Genomic DNA, 24,670 nt, shown 5'->3' with positions numbered 1-24,670 from the left:
TTATAAACTTCTGCACCTGGAATGGAGTTGGGTTGCAAAGCAGCTTGCTGAGCCATCTACAACTGTGGGCGGGCAAAGCTCTTTTTAAGATTTTCTCATAGAATGCAAATAGAGGCTGTAGCTTACCCATCAGGTAAAAGACATCCGCTCATATTGAGCTAATCTCAAAGAGAGCAGAGAGGGTTAGCCAGTTAAGACTGTAGAAGGTACTCGATGGGACTCCAAAAAAGAAATGAAACGTCAAAAAAAATCATTGTGGGATAATTTATCAAAACATTTTATTTTCTTGAACAACCATACAATATGTCACAGAAAAATCACAGAGGGATTTAAGACAGGTCTGGCTCAGGTTTTTTCTTCTATGTGAGTTCTTTTTCAAACAGTAAGTGCAGCATAAATCAAACAAGTCAAGAGGGGGAAAAAAGAAGCATTATTACACCCTCCAAATAATCCCAATAATGAAGACAAGACACGAAAAACCTCGACGCCATTAAAAGTCACATCCCTAAAAGTCTCTGCAAAAGTGTCAAGAGTTACAACTACTGCTAATGCTCATCATAAAATCACTAATGCCTCACAAGATTATGAATTTCATACAATGGAAAAAAATGTTAAAAAAGATCTCGTATTTATCTGTTAGATACAGTACAAAGACATCATTCCATTTCTGTTACCAGTAAACTGTGTTGAAATGGTTCTGAGCACCAAATGGTTGGTTTGAGTTGTATCACTGACTTATGTTCATATATCATTATATGCTGTTTAATGAGGGGGCACTGAGGCAAGGAGGGGTCTAGCACCATGAAAATTAAACCACCCCCCTGATTGCACTTCCCCTATCAACACATTATGACCATACTACATTTTTAAAATACCTTGTAGCCCCTTGTCAAGTGACGTATCCTTTGATATGCAATAAATATATACGAAAACGACAATGTACAGTATAAATAATGTCACAATTTACAATTTTCCATTTTCTCTGTGATCCAAAAAACCGAAACTGACAACAAAAAAAAGAGGTATAAAAGCGGGAAAGATTTCCCATTGCAGTTATTTAAACTACAGTGAAACAAGATATTTTTAGGGTGTATTTTAATATACCAACAACAGAAACAAATGACTAAGGTGGACAAGTCCGACCAAAGACGAGTTAAAATTTCTGATTGAGAACAAATCTACAGTCTTCTAGCAAACCTGAAAACAGATACATTATGTACATTGAATGGTGTGCACAGACTAATGAGGGGCAGAGGTATGATGTGAAAGATGTCATTCGTGGGCATTCTATTATAATGGTTATACGACAGTGAGGTTGAACCGCCATCCAAATTCAAAAACAGACCCGAGCCTCTGGAGCGAGCACGAAAGACAACGGCAGGAAGAAAAGCTGCTGAATGTACTTTGAAGCAGCGCTAGGCCCATACAGCATGGTAACGAGCCTCCCAGCGTCACACTACATTACAGAGCACGCGTGAGATTTTTAGCTTGTAGCTTAGAATTTAAAAAAAAGTGTCTGTGACAAAATTAGTTGTGTTTATAAACAAAAAACAACATCATTATAGATTGCATTAATATGTGACTTAAAATCTCAACATGTGAAGCTACATCAACTTTGGCACATTTTGTAGCCAAGTAAAAGTGAACGCAAAATAAAAGAAGGTCATATGAACAATAAATGCGCCATTACTAATATAAGCAATAAAATTAATTAATAATAATGAAAATCATTTGATGTACTGTTAAACAAAGAAATCTGGGTCTTTCCTGTCATGTTTACATTCAGCCGCTCTTGAACGTGCAATACTGTTCAAAAGTTTTGGTGCACTTTTTTTTTTAGAATAAAAAAGTAATTTGTTTTTGGAAAAAATTTGAAATTACTTAGTAATTATTAGTTTAAATTAGACACATTGTAAATGATGATCAGTGACCACTGGAATCGTTAACTATACATCATTAGTAACTATTTTAATGGAGGGCTGTTTTCAGGAAGCATCGTGTGTTCCAGCGGTACACTGTTACCTAATACAAGTTCATTAAGTTAAAAGGCTAAGTGATCATGCTCGGAAGCTGCAGCATTGGCCTTTGTTTGACTGATTGCAGCTGCTTCATCAAGAAGGATTATGTTCTAAATAATGAAGCTCTTCAAAAATATTTAATAAAACAGCGTATATGAGAGCTTTCTCTGAACCAGCACAATCTGCTTATAACCAAGAGAAGTCGGAGGTCCTTGTGTGCAGCCAATTAAGTATCCAAGTACATCTGAGTCTCCAGTTTGAAAAATAGATGCCACATGGCGTCTTCTCTGGCAGCTTCAACAGCGCCCATAAAATGCCTGTCTGAACATCTGCAGTAAAGAGGCGTCTAAGCAGTGTCACAAAGGAAAAAAGCCACAAGACGGGCAGAAGACCGAACAGCAAAATATGGCTGTTTCCTCACACCTTTGCTTGAAGGCTAGAATCCTGGAGTCACCTCTTCACTGCCGACACTGAGACGGACGTTATGTAGCTGCTGTTCACTGAAGATGCCAGGTGAGGACCTGTGAGGTACCTGTTTCTCAAACCAGTCTTTAGTCAGTGATGGACTTTTCCTCTTCCTCAGCTGTGCACCAGCCTCTCCAAAATCTCTTTCCATTCTGATTAGAACTAGTTTGTCAATTTCTTTTTGGCTCCAACTGAACTAGCCAAATTTACTGCTTCCGTTATTTCAAAAAACATTTTCACATGTACTCATTTAATTTACAAAAACACTCTTCTGACGACCACATAGCCTTTTAGCACGATAAAGCTGTAACAGGAAACACCGCAGAACACAGAAGTGATGGTTCTCTTCGAAGCAATGACGACTTTGTCCATTAATCAGAAATTGTTTTGTAGCATGTGACATGTCTGATCAGCACTATGCCTCATTAGACAAAAAACAAATATGCTTCTATTTCAGAAACAAAAAATCTTCCGAAACCAACCCAAACTTCTGAGCAGCAGCGCACCGAGCTGGACCCTTCAGGACCGACGATACTGACGCGGCCTGCAGTCTGACCTCACTGGTTTTTGCATTATAACATGATTGTGTGTCCCTCCGGACATTTCACTTCATGAGCACTTCACTGACATAAACGCGAACGGCGACCCCTGCTCTCTCGCACCCCATCTATGCACACCACTGCGTATCCCATAAATTTATTCACAATTTACAATTATTTATCTTCTCTGTCATCTAGAAACAAGAATATTGAAACAAAAGAGGTATAAAACTGGGACTGTTTGCCCATTCCAATAATAAAAAAAGAGAAAAGAAAAAGACATCACAATGCCTTTTTTCCTCCATGTGTCATAGAACCACACCTAACACCATTTAGACCTGTGAAGAAGCCAAAAACAAATAAAAAAAGTTTGTTTTTCTTTCTGCACACTTAATTTTCAAATAAGAACAAAACTGTTTTAGTCCTCTGCTAAACCCGTATTTTAGAGACACTGATAAAAATTTGTGTTTTTTTCTTTTTAATGCTTACATAAAACCTTTGTGTGTGTTTAATCTTCTAATTATCTCTCCTCTAAAGTTCACAAGGCCAATGTGGTGTACTTCTAGGCTGGTAAAACTTTTTTTAAGCATCTAACGAGCATAAATAAGATTGGAATAGCACCTCAGAGAGTTTACAGACAGGAGTTACAAATGTCAGAGCTTTTACCTGAATATGAAAAAAAACAAAAAACCCCAACAACAAATAAACAGAAACAGAAACCAGTACGATGCCAAATGTGACAATCAGCTACTTCTCTTATGAAGCGTTTCCCCTGCTGGTACATTAGAATCACAGCAAATTCATGGACACATAGAATAACTAGATTGGTGTAAAAAAGTTCTACTGAATTTGCATAAAAGTACCTGAATCAATACACAGAACTGGCTACTTGACGCTTTTGAATCACAGCAGTGTCCGTTGAAAATACATCACCTGATTTTCAGTGCTAGCAGTGCTCACATTGTGTTTTTTTTCTCCTGTCCTTATCTAAAATGCTTCTTGTGAAAAGTACCAGTCTAGTCATTCTATTTCAAAACACATGTCCAATCAGCAGCTGGTATGGGGAAGACGGTGAGCTATATAGTTGGACTGGCTGAGTATCCATACCTTACAGTGTGATGTAAACAATACTGAGTAAACGTGATTGGCTGATTGAGACAGTGTTTGCAGGAACAGATTGCCTTGAAGGCAACATTTGTGCTGCCATTAGAGTTTTGGTTATGGCTGAAAGACACTGTGGAGGAGTCCTCACTTTGAGAAGGGAGTTGGAGTCTGACGGAGGAGGGGAGAAAAAAAAGAGGAAGAGAGACAGTTCAGCTGGGGGTTTGGAAAGAGCTGTTATCAAATACTCATTACATTACTGCGGACTATTTTTCAAAGCAGACAAGTAGTATCTGCAAGTATGCACCAATAAGGATATTGTTTATTTAAAAGCACCAGGACAGGGAGCCTAGTAGACTCCCTTACTGCAGCAAGAAATCATAATGTGAACCCCAATTTTACAAAATGGCCAAAAGTAATATCAATTTTAGCCAAATAACACATGACTTATTTGATATGTATAATGGTAGATGAGAGCAGTTCTAGGGAAGGTTAACCAAACCCAATAAAAAACAAAAAAAAGAGAAATCAAGAGAAATAAACTCTCATTCACACATTTCTAAAGGGAGAAACTCTAAAGGCTGGATTAACATAATAGCGTCACATCAGCCACCAGTAAACAGCACTTCATCCAACCCAGTGTGCTTTTTGAGAATGATGACTATTCTCTGTTGAAATGACAAATACATGATTTGGAAGCAAGATGACATCACCTTGTGAAGTGATGTAACTGGAAAAAAATAAAAGTTACAGGGAAATCCTGATTTTCTTTTTTGGTTGTGAACTTCACAAATTTGCTAGCTCAACCTGTTAAAAAGAAAACGTAGAAAGGTAATTTCGCTAGAACAATACCATGAAAAAGTATTTGACCCCTTCCTGATTTCTTAGCTTTTTGCATATTTGTCACACTTACATGATTCAGATCATCAAACAAATGGTAATACTAGACTAAGATAATCTGAGTAAATACAAAATTTTATCTAGACCTACCAAGTGAAAATGTGAAAAAGTAAACCTGGTAACTTGTTGTGTCATCCTTGGCAGCAAGAACTGCAATTAAGCATTTGTGATAACTGGAAGTGAGTCTTTCACATCGCTGTGGAGGAATTGCGGCTCACTCTTCTTTAGAGAATTTGTTTTAAGTGAGCCACGTTGGAGGGTTTTGGGGGATTTAAATCTGGACTTTGGGCACTCCAAAAACCTTAATTCTGTTTTTTTGAACCATTCAGAGGACTTGCTGATGTGTTTTGAATCACTGACCTGCTGCATAAGCAAAGTGTGCTTAAATTTCAGGGCACGAACTAACGGCAGGACATCCTCATTCAGGATTTTCTGGTAGAGAACAGAACTGATGGTTGTACCAATTATGACAAGTCGCTCAGACCCTGAAGCAGCAAAACAGCCCCAGACGCTCACAGATCCACCACCATGTTTGACTGCTGGTGTGATGTTCTTTTTATGACATGCTCTGTTCCCGTTACATGATGCAAAAAAAAAAAAAATTATAAATCAACTTTTGTCCAGTTAGTCCACAGAATATTTTCTTGAGGATCATCAAGATGTTTTTTGGCAAACGTGAGATGAGCCTTCGTCTCTTTCTTACTGTTGAATCATGAATGGGGGACGTGAGGCCTGCAGTTCCTTAGATGTTGTTCTGGGTTCTTTTATAACCTACTGGATGAGTTGTTAAAAGCTTTATGGAGTAATTTTGGATAATAGCTTTCACTGTGGTTTGCTGGAGTCCCAACGCCTTAGAAATGGCTTTAACGCTTTCTAGACTTACAGATTTCAGCGACTTTGTTTCTCAGTTGTTTCATGATAATGATGTGTTGCTTTTTCAGATCTTTTAGCCTGCTCCACTTTGTCAGACAGCTTTTTTAAAAGTGGTTTCTTCATTAGACATGTGTTGCAGGCCTGCACACAGTCCATGAAATTGAACTCATTTAAAAACTACAGTTTGTATTTACTTGGGTTATTTTTGTCGAATACATATTTTTATGATCTGAAACATGTAATTATGACAAATATGTGAAAAAAAAAATCAAGAATGGGGGAAATACTTGCTCACAGCACCGTAGCTCCAAATGCATGATAGAGATGCCATCAAAAACAAAAAACAGTCTGAATAAAGAAATTTAATTCATTCCAGATGCCAGATTAAAAAGTGACATTTAGAGATTATAAAATCATACTAACCAGCACAAAACCGTCATAGATTTTCATCAGCTCCTCTGTCCGATACTGTTCCAGCACCACTACTCCTGTCAGCGACGGGCTCTTAGCTCTGGCACAGTCCTCACAGTGCACCACATAGGTCGTCTTACTACTGTTCTCACTGGTCACAAACAGCAAGTTAAACACCTCCACCTGCACAAACACAGTGTAGTCAGCACCACTTTAGTCAAGCAGTTGAAGGGAACCTTCCAGACCCTTCTATATACAGACATAGGGAGAGCCAAAGCAAAGCCCCAACACAGGACAAAGCAGGTATCAGCGACTGCAGATATAACATTGCTTATGCCAGAAACAGCATGAAAAGGAGCAGCTACAGCAGAGGAGGGTTACAAAGCAGCTTGCAGGTATGCAGCACTGAGGGAAAGCTAAAGCAGCACAAACAGCATCTTCTAGGATGGATTTGCCAATTGGATGTGTAAAAGGGTGTCAGCTGAGCGACCTCATAGCCTGAATAAACTAACGCCGCGCTCGACTTTTGAAAGTGGGACTCGTATCATGCTTTCACTTCTTTCACACAACAGATGAGTCACTCACATCACACTCGTTGCAGTAGTAGGCTGGCTCGTCTTTCACGCGGCTCTGGTAACAGATTTTCTTCCCTGCAGCCACCAGCTGGTCTCTCAGAATCTGGATGTGCTTGATGGACTGCAACAGGCAGTGTCTGAGTGTTTGAGAGAGAGAGACAGAGAGGGAGGGGAGGACAGTGAAAGATGTAAACTCACGCCCCCTCACATACACACATGTATTCTGTAGATGCAAACACACATCTTACTTGATCATCTTGAAGGTATCCTGATCTGTGATTTTAATTGTGCGAGCCACATTCCAGGAAACGTGGATCATGGGAACGATTGACTTAACCTTCTTCACCTCGTTCCACTCAAAGCGCTCCAGGGCGAGTTGATATTGGTATGCTGGAGGAGTGAGAAAAAAAACAAACACAAAACAGTGGCTGAAAAAAGGCGACAGCATATTTAAGTAGTAACTTTAGACAAAGAGGTTTGAAGCTGCTGCTTTTGGCTTATTTTATTTTTGTCCTTGTAACTCACAGTTGAGCGGTCCCACATTCCAGGCAATGTTGTTGCACCAGCCCACAGCTTGGACCCAGTGCACAGTCCCTGCATTAATCCACACCAGGTCGCCTGGCCTCTGGATGAAGCGGTACACAGGGATGTTGGAACTGTAGAGATCCTCTAGAACTGGCCACCAGGAGCCTGTAAGGTAATCTACTCCATGCCTGATGGAAAGACCAAAGCAATTCAGGCTACAGTAACATCTTTTGTATCATTTTTGTTTCAACTGAATAAGTTCTTAACTCACTTTTCACATAAATTATTAATAAATTCCCAGTAGTGCTCATGGACTGCGAACCACTCGCAGTCACCGGGCCCGATGTTGATGTTAACTGAGCAGAAGTTGTTGTTCTCTTGATGACCTGATGAGAAACACAAGCAGTCCTTTTAATTTGAAAAGCTTCCCTCATTTGAAACATTAAAAAACACCCTCCTGAGTCAAGACACGCACTTACCTGGTGTACGGCTGCCCGGCACCTTCATGTAAAGCTGGACAGTGTTCATGCCCAGGATGGTGTGACCGACGTGACTCAGCATGTTGTTGCTGGATTCCACTCGCATGAAAGCTGGCAGCTTCAGCAGCTCCTGCAGCTGGGGCTTCCACCTTGAAAAAAAATAAAAAGTCAAAAAAAGAGAAGGTAATGTGAGAGATTGTGGATCCTCGATTAGGTAAGTTTAACATGATCTTACCTTTTAGGATCAGACAGATCTATGTTGGTCCCGAATTTAATGATCTTTCCAACAGGTTTTTGCTCTGAGCTGGGAAGAGACACAAGCCTAACATGAATATGCTTTGCTGTAATACTGTGACCTTTTACACGAACAGATCACAGTTTTTCACTAACCTCAGAGAGCTGTTGGCATGAGGAGGCTGAGCTTTGCTCAAGATGGACGCGGAACTGGCTTTTGAGGTATGATTGCCTTTACTGTTGGATAGTGTCAGAGCGGCTTTTGTGGCCGCCGATTGGTTTGGAGTCTGTTCCTCATCTTCCTCATTCTCACTCTCCTTCTCCTCCTATAACACATCTGCATGAGCTTAGCTTATAACTGATAACAAATGCATGATTACATAAATTCAAGGTAAGTTTTTCACAGAAACATCTGTGAAGTCAATCACGTTTTTGCCTGCATGTGTTGATTTCCTCACTTCAGACACTTAAATTGTTAAACACAAACTACTACACATCTGCTTACTAACCTACAACCTTCATTTAATGTATTTTATTCAAATACCCTTTGAACAAAATACCTTAAAATACTGTTAGTTTCCCCCTAATGCTTTAAACGATGGACAGACCTGCATCAAAAGTAAATACAAGTCTAAGAATATAAAACAATTCTGCATTATCATTCACAGTGGCACACATCACACATGTATACTTATTTACAGAAGCATGGATTCTTTCTTGAAAAATATACATCTCACACATCTGAGATGACAAAAAAAAAGCTAATCTCCAATTTACAAAACATTAGTTTCCATACAACTTTAAAAATGTTTTTAACACACTGCAAATCACTGTTGTTTATTCAAGTAAACCAACATTTAAGTTCTAGTTCATGGACCACACTTCAACCTAATTCCAGTCTATAGCATAGCGGTTAACACATTTGTCTAACACAGAAAAGATCACCACATTGTTTCATGATAAATAAGGTTCTCTTAACTACGGGACAGGACTTTTAGCTTTGAGATAGCTTTGCCTTTCTCAGACAGAAACATGAACTTTGCGATCCTTGGATGCTTTGTTTTATACTGTTATCAGATGAACACATTAATAACGTGCCTATAACTGCACCCAACAACCTTCTGTTTCATTCAGACATTTAAAAACAACACTCCCAAAATGTTCCCGCTTGTCTTATATTCAGACCTATGATTACATTCATTCATGACCTCTTTTTTTGTTTGTTTGGTTTTTTTCTGTGCTGATACATGAAAGAGCTTGCAGCCTTTATTCTTCAAGAAGCATAGCAGTAGGAAAAGGACGGCTCAGATTTCTGTCCCTGGTAATATATGCAAGACGATCCAAAACACTGCCTTCATATTCAAATCACAGCTGTAATCTGTTTCTTTTTTTCAACACCAAAGATAGTGCTTATTTGTTTTGCATGTGTAGCTTCCTCCATATCAGTCACAAAACAGGTGTGGTAAGAAAGCCTGCATTGATGCGCACTTCTTGTTGGGAGGGATTTATAATGCACTCTGACTAAAAGCCAGTTGGTTTAAAATGGAGCTTAATGCAGCGGACTGTGCAAATGGGCAGACAGACTGTAATGATATAGGAGCTTTTTGGAACTGGGTCACATACTGTTGCCCATGTCCTCTACTGGTCAATCCCCTTTCCTCTTTAACAGACAGAAGAAATGACCTGAAGCCACCTGGCCATACAACCTATTTTGAACTTTTTTTGTTTGCTTTATTAAAATACCCTGGTCTAGCAAATGCTGCTGAACTTCCAACCTGAAGTGTCCGTTAAAAAATGATATTCAGGGGTGAAAAGACACCAGCAGGCAAACAACAAATTTAGCAATGTCAGCAATCACATTAGAACATGTGATACAATATTTCTTTAAAATCTATTTAGCCATGAGCTGAAATAAAAGCTGGTGCAACTCAATTATTCAGTCAGTTATTTAATTACCCAACATTAATTGGCATAAAAGTAACATGAGAGGATGCCTACCTGCAGGCTCTCCTGAAAGGTGGAGGCCTGGTACTGGGCGTATTTGGCAATGGTGGTGTGTGAGCGGCTGCTCTCGCAGGGCCATGTCTGACTCGCGCCACTTGCATCCCAGTTCTCATCAGCAGGCTGCTGAACCTGAGTCCTCACTTCCACTGCATGGTCCGAATTGGCCTCCACCAGAGATTTGGTTGAGAACAGACCAAGATCTGCGATGGAGAAAGAAACAGAGAAAGATAATTACCAGATAATTACAAAAACAAAACTTTTTTTTCCCTGTTCAATTGCTGAGACCGGTGTAGCTATGCAAATGAATTCAAAGCGGCAATCATAGAAGAGTGGTTGGCAAACCAGTTTTTTTATCTGAACAATCTGTGCCTAATTTTACCTTTCCTGCTTCTTGTGTGATGATTTGAACAAAACAATAAAGTAAAATTATTTTTTAACAGTAATTAAACTTACTAAGGCGGAGGGAGCCAGCGAGGCCTCTGATGACCGTAACAGCGTTTTTGGGATCAGTGCAAAACTGAAGCAGAACCGGAGAAAAGGCATCCCTCTTGCTCTCCAACTGTGAAAACAGCACGGGGTAAACCACGATGAGATCTGAATGCAGTGTTGGAGAACATTTCTCTGGAAACCAGGGGAAAAGTCCTCACAGTAGGTTTGAAATTTGCAGATTTCTCAAACAAGGTGTGTTAGGATAGCTCTCGCTTGCTAACCAATAAACGGGCCAAGAAATAGAACTGAGCTAAATGTTAACATGGGGATTTGTTGTATATCCATAAAAACTAAATGAACTGCAATCCATCCAGTTTTTTAAAATTTCCAAGAGATTTCATTCTTAACCTTTCAAAAGTTGAGAATGGCTAAGCTAGGCTAGAAAGGTTAGCAGGTTTTTGAGTTTAGGCTAAGCTGGTCAGTTGGCTGACCAGCTTAGCCTGAGAACATGATCCGCAGAACCAGCCTGTTAGCATGGCTAAAAACAAGATTACTTTTGAAGTCTGGTTACTTGAGCTCCATTAATTAGCACATACTCACATAGATGCTTGGTGTAGGAGGATTCAGCTTATCACGAGGAATGGGGGTCTCGGCTGCAATGTTGGGTTTAACCGAGAATGCGGGAGGCAAGTACGACTCCTTGAATTTCCCTTTCAGACTTGCCCCCCTAGGAAAAAAAAAAATGATACCAGAGCATTAACACTCATTAAGAGAAGTGAATAACACTCAGTGAGCTGGTAGCACATTTGTCAGTTTTATACTCACCTGCATGCTCTGATCACATCAGCGGCTGTGTTTGTGATGCTGATCTTGGAAAGTGGGATTGGGATTCGGTGCTCCTGCACCTCTGATATATTGAATGTCTGCCTTCCGCCGCTCTCCACTTTAACCAAGAGGATCTTCAGCTCCTTAGACAAGCCCATGGACAGCGCTTTCAGTTTCAGTGGGTCCACTTTACTTGCTGGCGCAGGACGATCTAATTTGGTTGGACTTGTTGATACAGCTGATGTTGAATTTGAGGTGGTAACGTCTGTATTTCCAACTACACAGGCAGTCTCATTAACGAACCCTTTCTTCTCATCTGTTGTTGCATTTGAATTCCCAGTGTCCACTTTTTGTCTTTTGATATCTTTGCCATTTGGGGTTTGATTTTCCTGAGGAGTCTGGCCCTTCATGCTGTCTTTGACCGGTCTGGCTGAGTATGAAATAACTGGCACTGAAGATAAAGCATCGCTGTCTTTTACATCGGGTACTCTACTTGTTTTAATTTTACAGCTGATGACCTTATTTTCTTCTCTCTTTATCTTAATCTTGATCGCTCCCTCTCCTTTCCCATCCTTTACCTTCTGTTTTCTCTTTTTCTCTTTGCCTGCACGTTCTGTCTTTGTGCCGTTTCCACTTTCTTCCTTGGTAGAGGGAGCTTGCTTTACCATCTTCATTACTGTATGTGTTGTGGTCAGAGTCAGCTCCGCACTCAGTGCCCCATCCAAAAGAGTCTCCGTCCTCTCCATCGGGATTGCTGCATCCTTGTTGTCTTGTTTCATCACATCTTGTACATAACTCTCATTTTCCTCCTCTTTTTCCTGCACCATTGAGCTGGTGGCTGGCTTACTCACATCTGTCCGACTGCGGAATTCTTCAAGTGTGTCTGAGGTAATGTGAACTGGTGATTGATTACTGGGTTCGGAGGATTCTGTGGGATTTGATGTAGGGAAGAAGTCCTGACTCTCGGGGCAGTGGATATCTGGGCCCAGTTCAAGAGAGGAAGAGTACTTCACTCCATTGGCATCACTAGCAGGAGGACCGCCGAATGGACCACCTCGGCACGCGACCCTCTGGCTGGCAAGTAAGGTGGCCAGGCTCTCAAAGACATCATCAAGACCCGCGTCATCATTGTGAAACTCATGAAGGGGAGAGCCAGACAGCTTCCTGCTGCTGTCCATCATCGCTTCCTTTTCTTCCTCCAGAACTTGTTCAATTGTACAAGGTAGATCGGAGAATTCAGACATGCTGCTGTGGGAATAATCTTCTGCACTCATATGATCAATGCTTTCACTCTCTACAGGAGGGGGTGAAAGACATTGAGTGGGGCTGAGCTGGAGGACAGGTCTGCTTAGTACACCTTTCTCTAGCTCCTCCTCATCATCTCCAAGATCTGATACTGGAGATCCCTGCCAGCTAAGCACAGGAGGTGTGTTGGCAAGGTTGTCTCCCGTTTCCCTTAAATTTCCCATCACAGCCACAGGCTGAAGGTCTGGAGCATTGAGAACTCCTCCCTGCCCACCTTGCTGCTCTAAGCCAGCCGAGCGCACTGTACTGAGAGGCGCTAAGGCTTTAAATAAGAGGGAAGGGAGTGTGTCATCTGGCTTTGCTTTTGGCTCACCTTCCAGTTGGGTTGAGACGATGGTGGAACGCTTGCTGGACTGGTGGTGGCTGGTTTTCTTAGGAAGAGGGGTTTCTGGGGCACTGCTGCTCTTTTTGAGCATTTTGTGATTTTCAGACTTTGAGGATGGCTGCTGTGAAGTGGGCCTGGGATGAAGGGTGTTTGTGGATGATCTATGCGTAATCTTTTCTCCTTTTTCACTCCTGTCCCTGTGCTTGTGTTTGGGTGGTGACTGGGCCTGATTCTCTCCGTTCAAAGTCTGCATTTTACTTATCTTGGCCTCACTTAGACAGGTGGAAACAGAGACGGAAGAAAACATTTCCTGTTCTGTAACTTTCATTTTGAGGGCTAATTTTCGTTCCTTCTTAGATGCTTTATCGTGTTTCTTTTTCTTCTCGGCCAACCTTTTCTCCTCTTTTTTCTTCCGCCTTTTTCTGTCCTCACCCTTTCTGCCCATCTTCGGAACGTCACCCTTCTTCTCCTTTTTCAGCAGCTTATACTTTTGTTTGGATTCAGACTTTTTATCTTCTAACTCCCTCTCAGGCTTGTCCACTCTTGATCTATCGTGGGGAGACTGCAGTGAGCAGAGGAGCTGTGAGGTCTTCCTGTACTTGAGGTCTGAAAGCCTAGATTTTGAACCAGCATGGGGTGTCGGAGATGTACTTGATCCCCGACTGGGTCTCAGGATGACACTGGGACTTTCTTGGAGCTTTAGCTGCCCACTGAGGCTGGGAAAATGCGGCTGAATGACTGGTGAATCTTTTCTGCCATTGAGCATTTTGTCTGAAGAAGCACTGGAAGGAGCACCTGTACTGCTGGAAGTAGAACCTCCATTGTTCGGACCACAGAGTACAGATGAGTAGTGAGGAGAGTTTACACCACATTTCGAGAGGGAGGGGTCCCTTGAATTTGTCCGTTGATGAATGTGCTGATTCTCCTGCAGAATTAATTTTTCATCAGCAACTTTAAGCTGTATTGTACTTACACTGCTTGTGTACATTTAAGGCCTTTACACACCAGACATGTAAAATTGGTTAAGTGTTAAAAATATCTTTCAGACTCACTTATTCTTGGTGCACGTGACTGTGCAAATGACCGTGTAATTTTACTGGACAAACTTGTCATGTATTTTTTGGGACCAAGCTCAATTTTTCTATGTTTTCAGATGCAAATAAACATTCTGACCAATCAGATCACTGAATCTGGCATAAAGTGTGATTGTAGCTCAAAGCCCGCAACGGTACTGAATATGCAATGATATGTAAATAGTAAAATGATACTGTTTTACCTGTTTACACACAGCTAAACTGTTCAATCTGCTCTCGGAAATTACTTCTCTGCCTCCTCAGATGTGGTCCAAACTCTGTCAACAAGAATTCCAACTACCCCACTGACATCCTGAAATATGTACGAAAGTGTTCGTGATACAGCTTTAACTCCCGGACCAAACCAAGAAATTCTCCCTGCTGCTGCCTTTATGTGAGAATTGGATGAGCTCAGAATCTCCTTTTCTTCCTTTTCTTGTTTAGAAACATCAGGATCAGCTCATCATCGCTTCATGTCAACTTTTTTCACAGTGCGTTTTTTGAGAATTAATTTTCTGCTAAAATTCAGCGCTTCGACAAGCGGTCGACAAGTTTGCATCTGAAAAAATGTGGAATGTGTCACTTTTCCGCAAAGTGCTCGTGTGTAATGGTCTTTAGGTTCACAATAAAACTGGGGATGTGGAAGAAAACACAATTATACTGACAGTGATGAGAATCATTAATAATCGATTTAACTATAGGGTACTGTAGCTAGGATATACAGATCCCAAACACTCTGGAGGATCCTCAGGATGGGTGGAAAAAGACCAGGTTACTTTTTCTTTCTTCTACACAACAAATAACATCAAGGTCACCAGAGCATGACTCCTGTCAATTCTGAAGGTGATAAAGAGCAACATCTACCCACACTTTATGAGCATATGGCTTTGCAATAAAAACACTCTACCTGTTTAATATGTGTAAAATAGCATACTGAAATAAAAGTGTGATAGTAGTTTATCTCTTACTGTGCTTTGTTTGTGATAATGGTTCCAAAAGTCCTTATCCTCCAGAGGGTGTAGTGGGGCGTTGTGCTGAGGTGCTCTAGGCTGGCCTGTGTGCCGTTGATGGTTATAGTGATGGTGTTGGTGGCTGTAAGGCACACGGGTGTGGTCTGCTGGTGAAGATGAGATTTTCCGTTCGACCTTCCCTCTGCTTCCATAATGCGGTGGCCTCCTGCCGCAGCTCTGGTTGGATGGCACTGGGTCACTGAAGCCGTGTTTCCCAGCTCGCAGTTTAGAGGTTTCCTGCAAAAGTGAAAAACCAGATTTGGAATCAACGGTTGTGCCAAAGCTGAGGAATAATACAAATTGTACATGCTCACCTGTTGCTGTTTTGTTGAGGTCCTGTGTTCAGAGTGGTGGCATGGACCCGCCCTGTCACTTGGAGGCTTCCAGTCGTCCTGGTTGGAGCGCTGTTGGTGAGGTGGTGATGGGGCATGAGCAAGTAAAGGTAAGTGCCTGGATCCAGTATGACAAGCCTAAACAGATAAATATCCTTTCTTTTAAAAACTGCATTACACCAATAGGTGGGGCTGTTACACAGAAATGAAATGCCATGTAACATATAAATGTGTACATGTAAACATAGTGACAGCAGTTGAAGTTGGCACAGTAAGGTCAAATGAAATTATCTGACTAAGTTTAAGAACACTGCTGCAATGTGTTTATTGCAAAAATATTAGAAATAAAAAGCCTTCAACAGTCCAGTGCATTTGGTTATCAAGCATTTCCAGGCATCGGCTTCAACCACCAAGAGTAAATATTATTCTGATGTCCCACGTCCAAGTAGACAGAGAAGACAGACCATTATCTTTAGTGTCTCCAGTGTTTCCAGAAAAACAAGACTTGTAGTCACCATGATGTACAGGTAGTGTTTAAGTCAGTTGGTTTTTGAGGTTAATAGAAAAAAACAATGTTGTATTCATAAATAAACATTGATTAGTGAGTAATCATGGCGTTCAACAAACTGATCCATTCACGTGAACTTAAAACGAATCCATTAAACATACAGTGTTTGAGTGTCCGAGATGAACATCACCGATCTCGCAAATTGAGTTTCCTGTATGTGGCTAGAGACTAGCTACATATGTAATAGTCAAAGTCCTATGTTTTATGGTCTGAGAAGGCTTCCCCTTCAACAAGCTAAAACACAAGGGAAAGGGATAACACAGCATCTGTATAAAATACCATCCTCTTCTTCCTCACCTCAAGCCTCTGCTCCTGAACCGAAGTCAGGGCTCTAACACACGAAGATGTACATAAACTTGACTTCCAGTTTTTGAGCCACTTCAAAGAAAGTTTCACTGGAGCCAGCTAACAGTAGCCAACACGGTAAAAAACGCCGCTAACAGCAGCCAAAACAACAGCCAAAACAACAGCGCATTGTGACAGAAAGCCTTTGGATATCCTCAACAACTTATCTCAGCATAACTGCCATTGAACAGAAGTTTACATACATATTGCACTCACCATAGATGAATTGAGGCCAGAGTTTTTGAGGTGACTTACGGGGTAAAAAACGTAAAACACTTGAAAATATTTAATATCCATTTTTCATTCCTGATTTCTTTCCGTGTTATTCAAATATGTTAAAACAAAGCGTGTAGAAAAATGCTTTTATACACAGATAGTAGAAAAAAAGTTGACCAAAGCAGTTATGGGTTACTGTTTAATTGAATGCTTTTGAGCTCTCTTGGCTGACCGACTGCAATCTCCTGACATCTAGCAGTGACATTTTACGCATTTTGCGTTTAAAAAATGAAATAAAGGTTGTGTCTCCAAATCAAACACATTTACCTGATCAGGTCCAAAGTCTCTTCTCCTCTTAGCTGGACACTCATCCCGGGGGGTTAATGGGTGCTCTGGGGGTGGACTGTGATGATGCACTTGCTCCCGTCGCTGGTGGAGGGCTGGCCGTTTCCATGGTCCTGTTCTGTTGTTCACCATCCTGTCTGGGAAACTCCTGCGGGGGTCTGAGTGGGCCCATCTCTCTGGCGTGGTTCCCTGAAGCTCCCTGTTGTTGCGATGCAGGCGAGGACCCCCGTTCTATTGGGAAAAGAAAAACAATACAGTCAAGATTCATTAACTAATGACTTATCGGCAACACCTCACCACAAAGTTGCTGACATTGTTTTGCCAGTTTGCGTAGCGTTCCTCTGGTCCTGGCAGATAACCATTGTTGGTGCCATCTCGGATGTGGAACGAATGGATGGAGTTGTGATGCCAGTTCTGGACCTCAAACTGCACCTCTTTACCATCCCAAATTCGCAGCAGCTGGCTATGCCCCTTTGAGATACCTTTGTCCGGGACATGGTTGATTGTTCTGTCACCCCTGTCATGAAAACAACTAAACTCAGGACCACGCTGTGGACAGGCATTAATGGTAATTACACCACAGTACAACGGAAACTTTTCCGCTCAATACTCAAATTCATGAGGGCATCAAGAGTTGTACTGTTCGGTTTCTCAATACGAGTGAAGCCAGCTTAGAGAAAATGACACTGACAAAACCAGTTTCAGTAACAAATCACAGCACATAGCTCTGAAAGCTGGTCAACACAAACCCCTTTTAAGTGTGGTATGAACGATAAATACTTACCTGCTATAAATACGACTTGACAGAGAATGATATGGATGTTTGCGCCCTTCTTGCAGCCTATAGTGGGGGACAAAAAAAAATTGTGTTGTCTTAATTCGGTTCAAAAGATGTGACGCTTTTACTCGTAGCCTGAAGTCAGATTAAAGCTAATTTCTGTAAATAAATGTTAAATGTAGCTCACTGTTGCTCAAAGTTGCTCACAACTTTGGACATACTCAGAAATGAGGTTTTCCTTCACAGCGACTCTAATACAGTTTTTTCCCTCATGCTAAACTTCCACAGCTTGTTCATCAAAGGTCTCTGCAAGAATAATTTGATCCCACTGCTTCTAAAATTTCTCCTGGCATGCCTCCTCTTCAGAAAATGAAAATAGTTTACGGCCCACACCCCACAAGAAAATGTTTTCAAGGTGTTTTTTTCTCTGTGAAATAAATGCTATCACCACAGCATTAGCAGAATTTTGTTTACTTATGTTAAATAAAGAATACTATATTTAGCTTTATGTTTTTACCTACAGCCCTGCAGTGGCTCTATGCTCCACCAGAGGGGCCTGATTAAGAACCACTGGTTTAACCGCACACGGTAACCACTATGACTCAACCAAACTATTTAAACTTTAAGTGGTGGATGCGCATAATAAACACATCAAATAAGTAGTGCAATAAGAGGATCAGGTTCATTTCTACATTACTTATTTAGATTACAGTTATCAGTTAGTTCAAACTGCTCTAAAACACTATATCCAGGCAGTATGTTTTTAAACTCTTGGCTTTGTATGATGTGAATAACAGCTGATATCCCTTATATGGTCATCTCATGCACAGCGCTTTGTCTGCAAGAACACACTCTCTACCTACCTGCTGCTATGAGAAGCAGCCAATCAGAAGCTAAGTTTGCTTGAAGGTAGTGGAAAGAAAACTAAAATGACTTGTTTCAGACATTAGATGAACTTGGCTGCACCAAGGCTCCGTATAAAATGCATGAAGATTATTTTGATCTGTGAATCATGCAAAGCTACTGTAGCAGCTTTACCCTAGAAATAGGAGGAAAACTATGGAGCTGAAAACGAGCGCTTTCCTTTCACTTTTATTATCTATTTCTCTCCAAAAGCCGCAACTGCACATAGCTGCATGAGCTACAGTCGCATTCATCAGCGCGTACCCTCAACTGTTGCAGCTGAATAGTGAGACTTGAGTCTTGTGCCAACTGCAGCTGAAGATGCTGTAGTTTCATTCACCACAAGCCTGTCTGTTGAAACCGCACATGGGTTTATTCCCACAGCTGCACATGAAGTGAGAGCTTTTCATGAATATGCTCATCAGAGTTTCAGTTGATCAGTCAGCCACATAAAGTGGCTCTTATCTTGAGTCAGCCCAGACTACAAAAGGCTCAGGTCTCACGTGCTCAAGTGACCCTTGTTTGAGGAAGTTCGAGCATCAAGTTGTTCCACTACCAACGGCCGCAGTGAGCTTAAACCCAGAATCTTTTTTTAAAAGTCACATTGGCTTTCTTAACTGATGCAGCCTTAGTGGTTGATTTTTTTCATATCAATATGATCAGAGACATGAAAATAAAAAAAAAACGAATATAGTATGGTGAGGCACATGCATAGCACATGTTATCTGCTGCAGGTGAATCACATGTGTACCCCTTAAATGAAATACTGTCCTGCAAGTGTTGCATTTGTGTGTGGGTTTGGGGACGGTGCTGCTGACCTCTGTGTGTGGCTCCAGGGGCGAGCATTTACAGGAGCCCATTGTCCTTTGTTAGGTCCTCCAGCTGAGTAGGAGTCCCATGTGTTACGGCCAGAGTAGAGCTCTGCTGGGTGATACATGCAGCCTGGAACACACACACACACAAACACACGCACAGAGTTTAATGTGTAAGTTGTGAAAATGCTGAATATACAAATCAACCTGTAAATATTTAAATACCCTGACTTTATGAAATGCAATTTCAAAATTATACTCCTTTAAGCTTTTAACACAAATTTCAGCATGCACATCCCAGGTGTATGAAATGCATATACTGCATGCATGCTGTATATGGTATTCAGGGTCCACTGCAATGAATTGTGCAGTAATTTTCATTTGTAGTTAATTCCTACATTCATACCACGTATATAAAAAAGGGAGCTTTAGTTCCATGATACTTATACCTCAGGTTGATGCAGCTCTGGGTTGTAGTGCAGTAAGGACTTTGGGTGATAATAAACTCTGTACGGTAGCGCCAAATTGTGAAGTATGTCTGCTTTTAAATAGTCACGCACAAACACACCCACACACAGAGAGCACAGAGACAGACAAAAATATTTATGTGGTTACCAGTCTTGGTCTGTGTTTTGGAGGCCCTCCACTTCACACCTGAGAGCAAAAAAAGCAGTCTGTGGACAAAACACGTGATTAAGTGAAACGTTCCGTTCAAGGCATTTTTCCACAACACTTGCATTTCTTCTGGCATTATAAGAAGCTTTTTTTTTTTTAATCATGTGGGTTTGTGACTGAACTGATGCCACACTGTCACTCTGTGTGCTCCCGGTAGATTTAATTCTGCTCGCCGAATTTTCTGCTGCTGCACTGTATCTGCTCAGTGGTAACACCATCACTCAGCCAGAACTGCACTGTGCACTCAGCTTCTCTCTAATCACAGCCACCACCGCCAGTGGTCACCCAGTGATGGGAAAAAAAGCCCACTGCAGTGAGACCATGGGCCATGGCAACCTCACTTTGAAGACAAAGAAAGAAAAAAAAACCATGGTGGCCTGCTGCATTTATTTTATCACCATTGCCTTCAAGCCATAAGTCCCTAATTTACTGACAGAGCTGGTGGTAGATGTGGCTCAAATCAGCAGCAGACATCCACAGTAGGAGTTCATTCTAGCCAGCTTTATCAGCCGCTATTCCAGGAGCTCTGCGTTTCCCTATATTCCTCCTAAGCCACAATCTATATCAAGTCAGGAGCTTTCTGCACTGTATCTGTCTTTTACAGTGTCTTACAGCCTCAATTCTTATTTCCACTTTTGTGATTGCTTTCATTGCTTACAACAGGAAAGTCACACGTACGTCTTTCATTAGCGTGGACCAAAAAGATCACTTACTGCCTCTAATGATGACACACTTTTCTTGCTGAAGAAAGCTTTGCTGTTACGGTGAGACACTTGCTTCATTTCTCACAATGAATGATGAACTGGCATGCAGCGTTTCACCACTTCCCTCACTGTGCATTAATTCTACTATAAGTAGGGGTTTTTTGTTGTTTTTTTCATGGTTCTGTGCGTGGTGAGACTGTTGCAGCTGTGTTATATTAACCTTTCTGTGAGTGCTGAATGAGTGAAGTAAGCAGCCTCTTCAAGGGACCATTTCCAACCAGTTGCTAGAGCAACTGAGGCCAGACAGTTCCTAATGCTGTAGCTCTAGGCTTTTCAGACTCAACTGCATTTAGATGTATTTTTAGAGCACACTGAGAACACAACAGGTCTTTAAGCGTGCACACAACGTTGCACTGCTAGCATGCATTACAACAACACTGCATGCTTTCACTTTCACATACAGAACCGGGTGACATCAGTCATCGCTGGGTTATGCTGTGCAGCAGATGCAACACATCTGGCGACATCCACCCCAGTCCTGCTAAAAATCTGCTGTTTCAAACGTCCGCAATTCCACTCTGCCTCTTTATCAGTAAAAGTCTCCTTAGCTGAGATATCGCTTGGTTCTGTTAATGTATTTTGAGTGTTTGTGACTGTCCCAAACAATTACTTGCATACAACAGTTTCCACTTTTTTCCTACTTTCACAACATTTGCGGACAAAGTGCTGCGGTTGCTGTGCTTGCAAGTGATGGGGCAACGGTATGCAGACCCATCTGGTATAGACCCTCCCTGCTTACAGTGTTGTAGGGGGAGCCGTCAGTCAGCACCAGCTTGCATTTGACTCCACACAACAACGGCTCTGTGGCTCCAATATTAAACCCATGTGTGCAGGAGTTAATTCAAGACATATGGGCTGTAGCTGCGAGGCCACATGATGTCATGTGCAGAATGGGTTAAGTTGCTGCAGGTTAAACTCCCTTCACAGCAAGGTAGCCCAAAAGAAAGCGCACACAATTCCAAAAGTGTAGTATGTAAGAGCTGACTGTATGAAATGCCAGGTGCATTCAATTACCACTGTACCTTTGGCCACTACAGTCCCCTCTTTGCTTTGGCAGTGTGTAACGTTTGTGTGCAGACAGGTAAAAAGCCTTCGTTTGTTGACGCCTACTATTCACTTAAATCCACTATCTCCTTTCTCTTTCCATGCCACGAAAGAAGGACAGCCATGTAAACCCACATCTGGCTATTTGAAACCAAACGTAGAACCCATGTGTGTGTTTGTGCATCTCTTACACAAGTCTTACCTTCAAAATAAATGCTGAGAGAACAGTGTTGTTGGTGGAGTTGGGGGTGAGTGGGAGTGGGGACTTTCTGGTCCAAATTAGATGATGCTGTCAGGCCGGAATAGAAAGACAGCAGACCCGCGGAGTCTCGGATCCCTCTAAATAGACATCCTCATCCTTGGCTAGCTGGTAAACACACACACACAGACAGACACACAGTGAAAAAGGACTGAGGAAATACCATCGCCAGTTGGTGCACAGATGTACAAGATAAGGAAGGTTTTGTTTGTTTGTTTGTTTTTTTAAGAAAAAGGGCACTTCCATCTCATCTGTCCCCTGGGTACACCTGCCCATTCTCTTTCTTTCTGTTCTTGTTTTTTGCAAAGATCTACATTGCTGCAAACCTGACCCCTTCTAAGACAAAGAGCTGTGAGCAAGAGAGGAGAGGAAGCATGGTTTGACAAGCCGGCAGGCATTCTTTCCTCCTGCCTTCCCCTCCTTGCTGGTCTGCCCTTTTGCCTTTGCTCTCTTCCTTACTTGTTTCAACAAGGCTCTTTTTTTTTTCTTCTCCCTCCCTCTTGATATCCAATATCCCACCCTTTCTCTTCCAGGCAATCTGTACGGCTCTGCCCATGCCTCACCCTTCCTTTTCTCTGCACGCTGTGTCCTTGTATCCCTGGCAACCAATGATATCATTTAGTCCAGAGCTGGGAGGAAGGCCTCGAGCAAGGAGGGGAGTTTTTACATTTGTGTGTGAATTTTGACATGGAAAGGGGGGGGGGGGGGGGGGGGGGGGGGGCGGTAGGATTTAATGGATCCTGCCACATTTCTCTGTTCGCTCTCTTCAGGCTTGGGTGTTGTTTACACAGCAGCTCTGTCAGCTCCTGAGATCTCCAGAGCTTCAGAAACAAGCTGTCAAATTCATGCAAATCTTCCACCACGCCGACTGCAGTGACCCCGCTGCAGATGTGCAGATCTTTTTTTCCACCGAGGCTCCATCATGTGCATGTGTGTGCGTGTGTGTATATGTAGCACAGCTCCTATACCATAAAAGGAACGATGGGCTGCCTCTGGTGGTCTCCTATTGCTAAGCTAACACAGAGCAGAGACGTGAGGAGAACAGATGGAGGAGAGCGGACGAGCAACAATGTACAGACGAGAAACAAGAGACCGGGCAGGCACTCGTGCACATGCGTGATTTTATCGGACGCCGGCCTTAAATAGTGTCACCATCGCAGAGAAAGAACGTACAGTATGAGGCGAATATCAATCACATTTCTAAAAATAACCCCAAACACACACACGCATACACACACACACACCCCTTCTTGCTCTATCCCCCTTCTCCCTTTCTGTAACAGCAGCTTCTTCCCAGTGTATGCTCCATAAAGCACAGCTCTCCGAGGGGGTGCTGGAATGTACCAAGGCAAGGTCAAGAACAAGAAAGAGGGGTGCCTTTTGCAAACAATGCAAAAAAAAGAAGCTTTTTTGTACAGCTTTTCCCCCCTCTCTTTAACAAAAAACTGTGAAGCAGGAGTGAAGAAGACGCTGGATGCATGCATGAATGCGCGTGACAAACAGCTGGGTTTGTGGGAGAATGGTAACCTAGAAATGCACGTGCAGGTGGTTGCTTGCACTGATCCCTTCAGCTGAAAGCATACACCAGGTTTACATTACTGACAGTAACGTCAGACTGCTGCTTTTCCTTTCAAAACTCACAAAAAGGGATCGCTTCTGTTATCAAACGTGACCCAGATATTTAGATGGAGTCAACGCATGGCCAAAGAACCACTGTGTGAAACATGTTGAGGGAAGTGAACTTTGAGAGGAGCCCAGCAAGTGACACAGTTCAGACCTGAGCTGAAGCCATAATTACAGCACTTGGTTGCACCGAAGAGCCTTACTACTGTACGCCTCTTTCCCTCCCTCCACGCTCACACAAGAGGATATTCAACAGTTTAAATGTGCTGGAGAGCACCGATGTAGCCATAACAAGAGTGTAACTGCAACAGTTCCCCTATCTTCAACCTCCCCCTCCCATCACATTTCTGTTCTTGCGCATGCTGTGTGTCTGCACGTGAGCATGTATGTGTGCATGTATGTGTATGTGTGTGTGTGTGTGTGTGAGAGAGAGAGAGAGAGAGAGAGAGAGAGAGAGGGAGCTTCATGCATGAACGTGCGGCAGTCTGCAGACACCACACACACTGCAGTATGCTCATCCAAGGCAGATCGTTCAGGCATAGTGACACAAATAACAGCAACAATGCACGGGGACAGAAAACAGTTACACTTCTCCTTCCACAGTGCTGTACACAAAGCGACACATTTCCACTCAGACATAAATGCACATCCAGCCCCCCCTCCGCCTCCCTCCTGCCCACCCGCCCGCGGTTCTCTCCTTTACCTTCTTTTTTTTGTTGTTTTTGTTTTGGTTCTCTCTCGTCGCACGCCCCTCTGTTCCCCTTTTTCCTCCCTTTCAACTCCTGGCCACCTCGTCTCTCGCACGATCCTCTCCTTTCTTCCCTCTTCTCCTCCTCTTCCTGTTTCCACTCCACTCCGATGCTGGTTCTCGCTCTAGCAGCAGACCCATCCATGTGCACAGAAACGACGGGGGCG

The 24,670-nt window shown here is 42.3% G+C and overlaps 1 protein-coding gene across 3 annotated transcripts; it reads right to left on the bottom strand.

Moving 5' to 3' along the window:
* Window positions 1–261: 261 nt before the first annotated feature.
* kdm6bb (lysine (K)-specific demethylase 6B, b) lies at window positions 262–24,670 on the bottom strand. 3 transcript variants are annotated; one of them, XM_084941827.1, is made up of 22 exons: window positions 24,459–24,670; window positions 22,076–22,240; window positions 20,006–20,064; window positions 19,397–19,520; window positions 17,682–17,738; window positions 17,210–17,414; window positions 16,880–17,128; window positions 15,406–15,561; window positions 15,050–15,328; window positions 11,379–13,933; window positions 11,154–11,280; window positions 10,578–10,683; window positions 10,119–10,324; window positions 8,277–8,446; window positions 8,122–8,190; window positions 7,887–8,035; window positions 7,679–7,793; window positions 7,408–7,595; window positions 7,131–7,272; window positions 6,893–7,019; window positions 6,320–6,490; window positions 262–4,294 (listed from the first exon to the last, which is right to left on the bottom strand). In XM_084941827.1, exons 4-22 carry the CDS (start codon window positions 19,513–19,515, stop codon window positions 4,271–4,273), a joined length of 5,214 nt encoding a protein of 1,737 aa, XP_084797953.1. In that variant the 5' UTR covers window positions 19,516–19,520; window positions 20,006–20,064; window positions 22,076–22,240; window positions 24,459–24,670; the 3' UTR covers window positions 262–4,270. The 3 variants fall into 3 exon arrangements, with proteins under 3 accessions (XP_084797953.1, XP_084797955.1, XP_084797954.1); XM_084941829.1 differs by having other exon boundaries at window positions 15,406–15,495; XM_084941828.1 differs by having other exon boundaries at window positions 22,076–22,236.

This window comes from Perissodus microlepis, chromosome 10, assembly GCF_051167445.1.
Source record: "Perissodus microlepis isolate ML-2025 ecotype Zambia chromosome 10, ASM5116744v1, whole genome shotgun sequence".
In the NCBI taxonomy this organism is placed as follows: Eukaryota; Metazoa; Chordata; class Actinopteri; order Cichliformes; family Cichlidae; genus Perissodus; species Perissodus microlepis.
The sequence above is the reverse complement of the archived record's forward strand: the minus strand, read 5'-3'. Positions and strand labels throughout refer to the sequence as shown.

Excerpts from the sequence above, each read along its gene's own strand:
- kdm6bb (XM_084941827.1), bottom strand. The coding sequence starts at position 19,515 with ATGTATCACCCAGCAGAGCTCTACTCTGGCCGTAACACATGGGACTCC. Across the intron at positions 8,036-8,121 it reads GATCTGTCTGATCCTAAAAG|GTGGAAGCCCCAGCTGCAGG; the intron begins GTAAGATCATGT and ends TTTTTTTTCAAG. Across the intron at positions 7,020-7,130 it reads GATACCTTCAAGATGATCAA|ACACTGCCTGTTGCAGTCCA; the intron begins GTAAGATGTGTG and ends TCAAACACTCAG.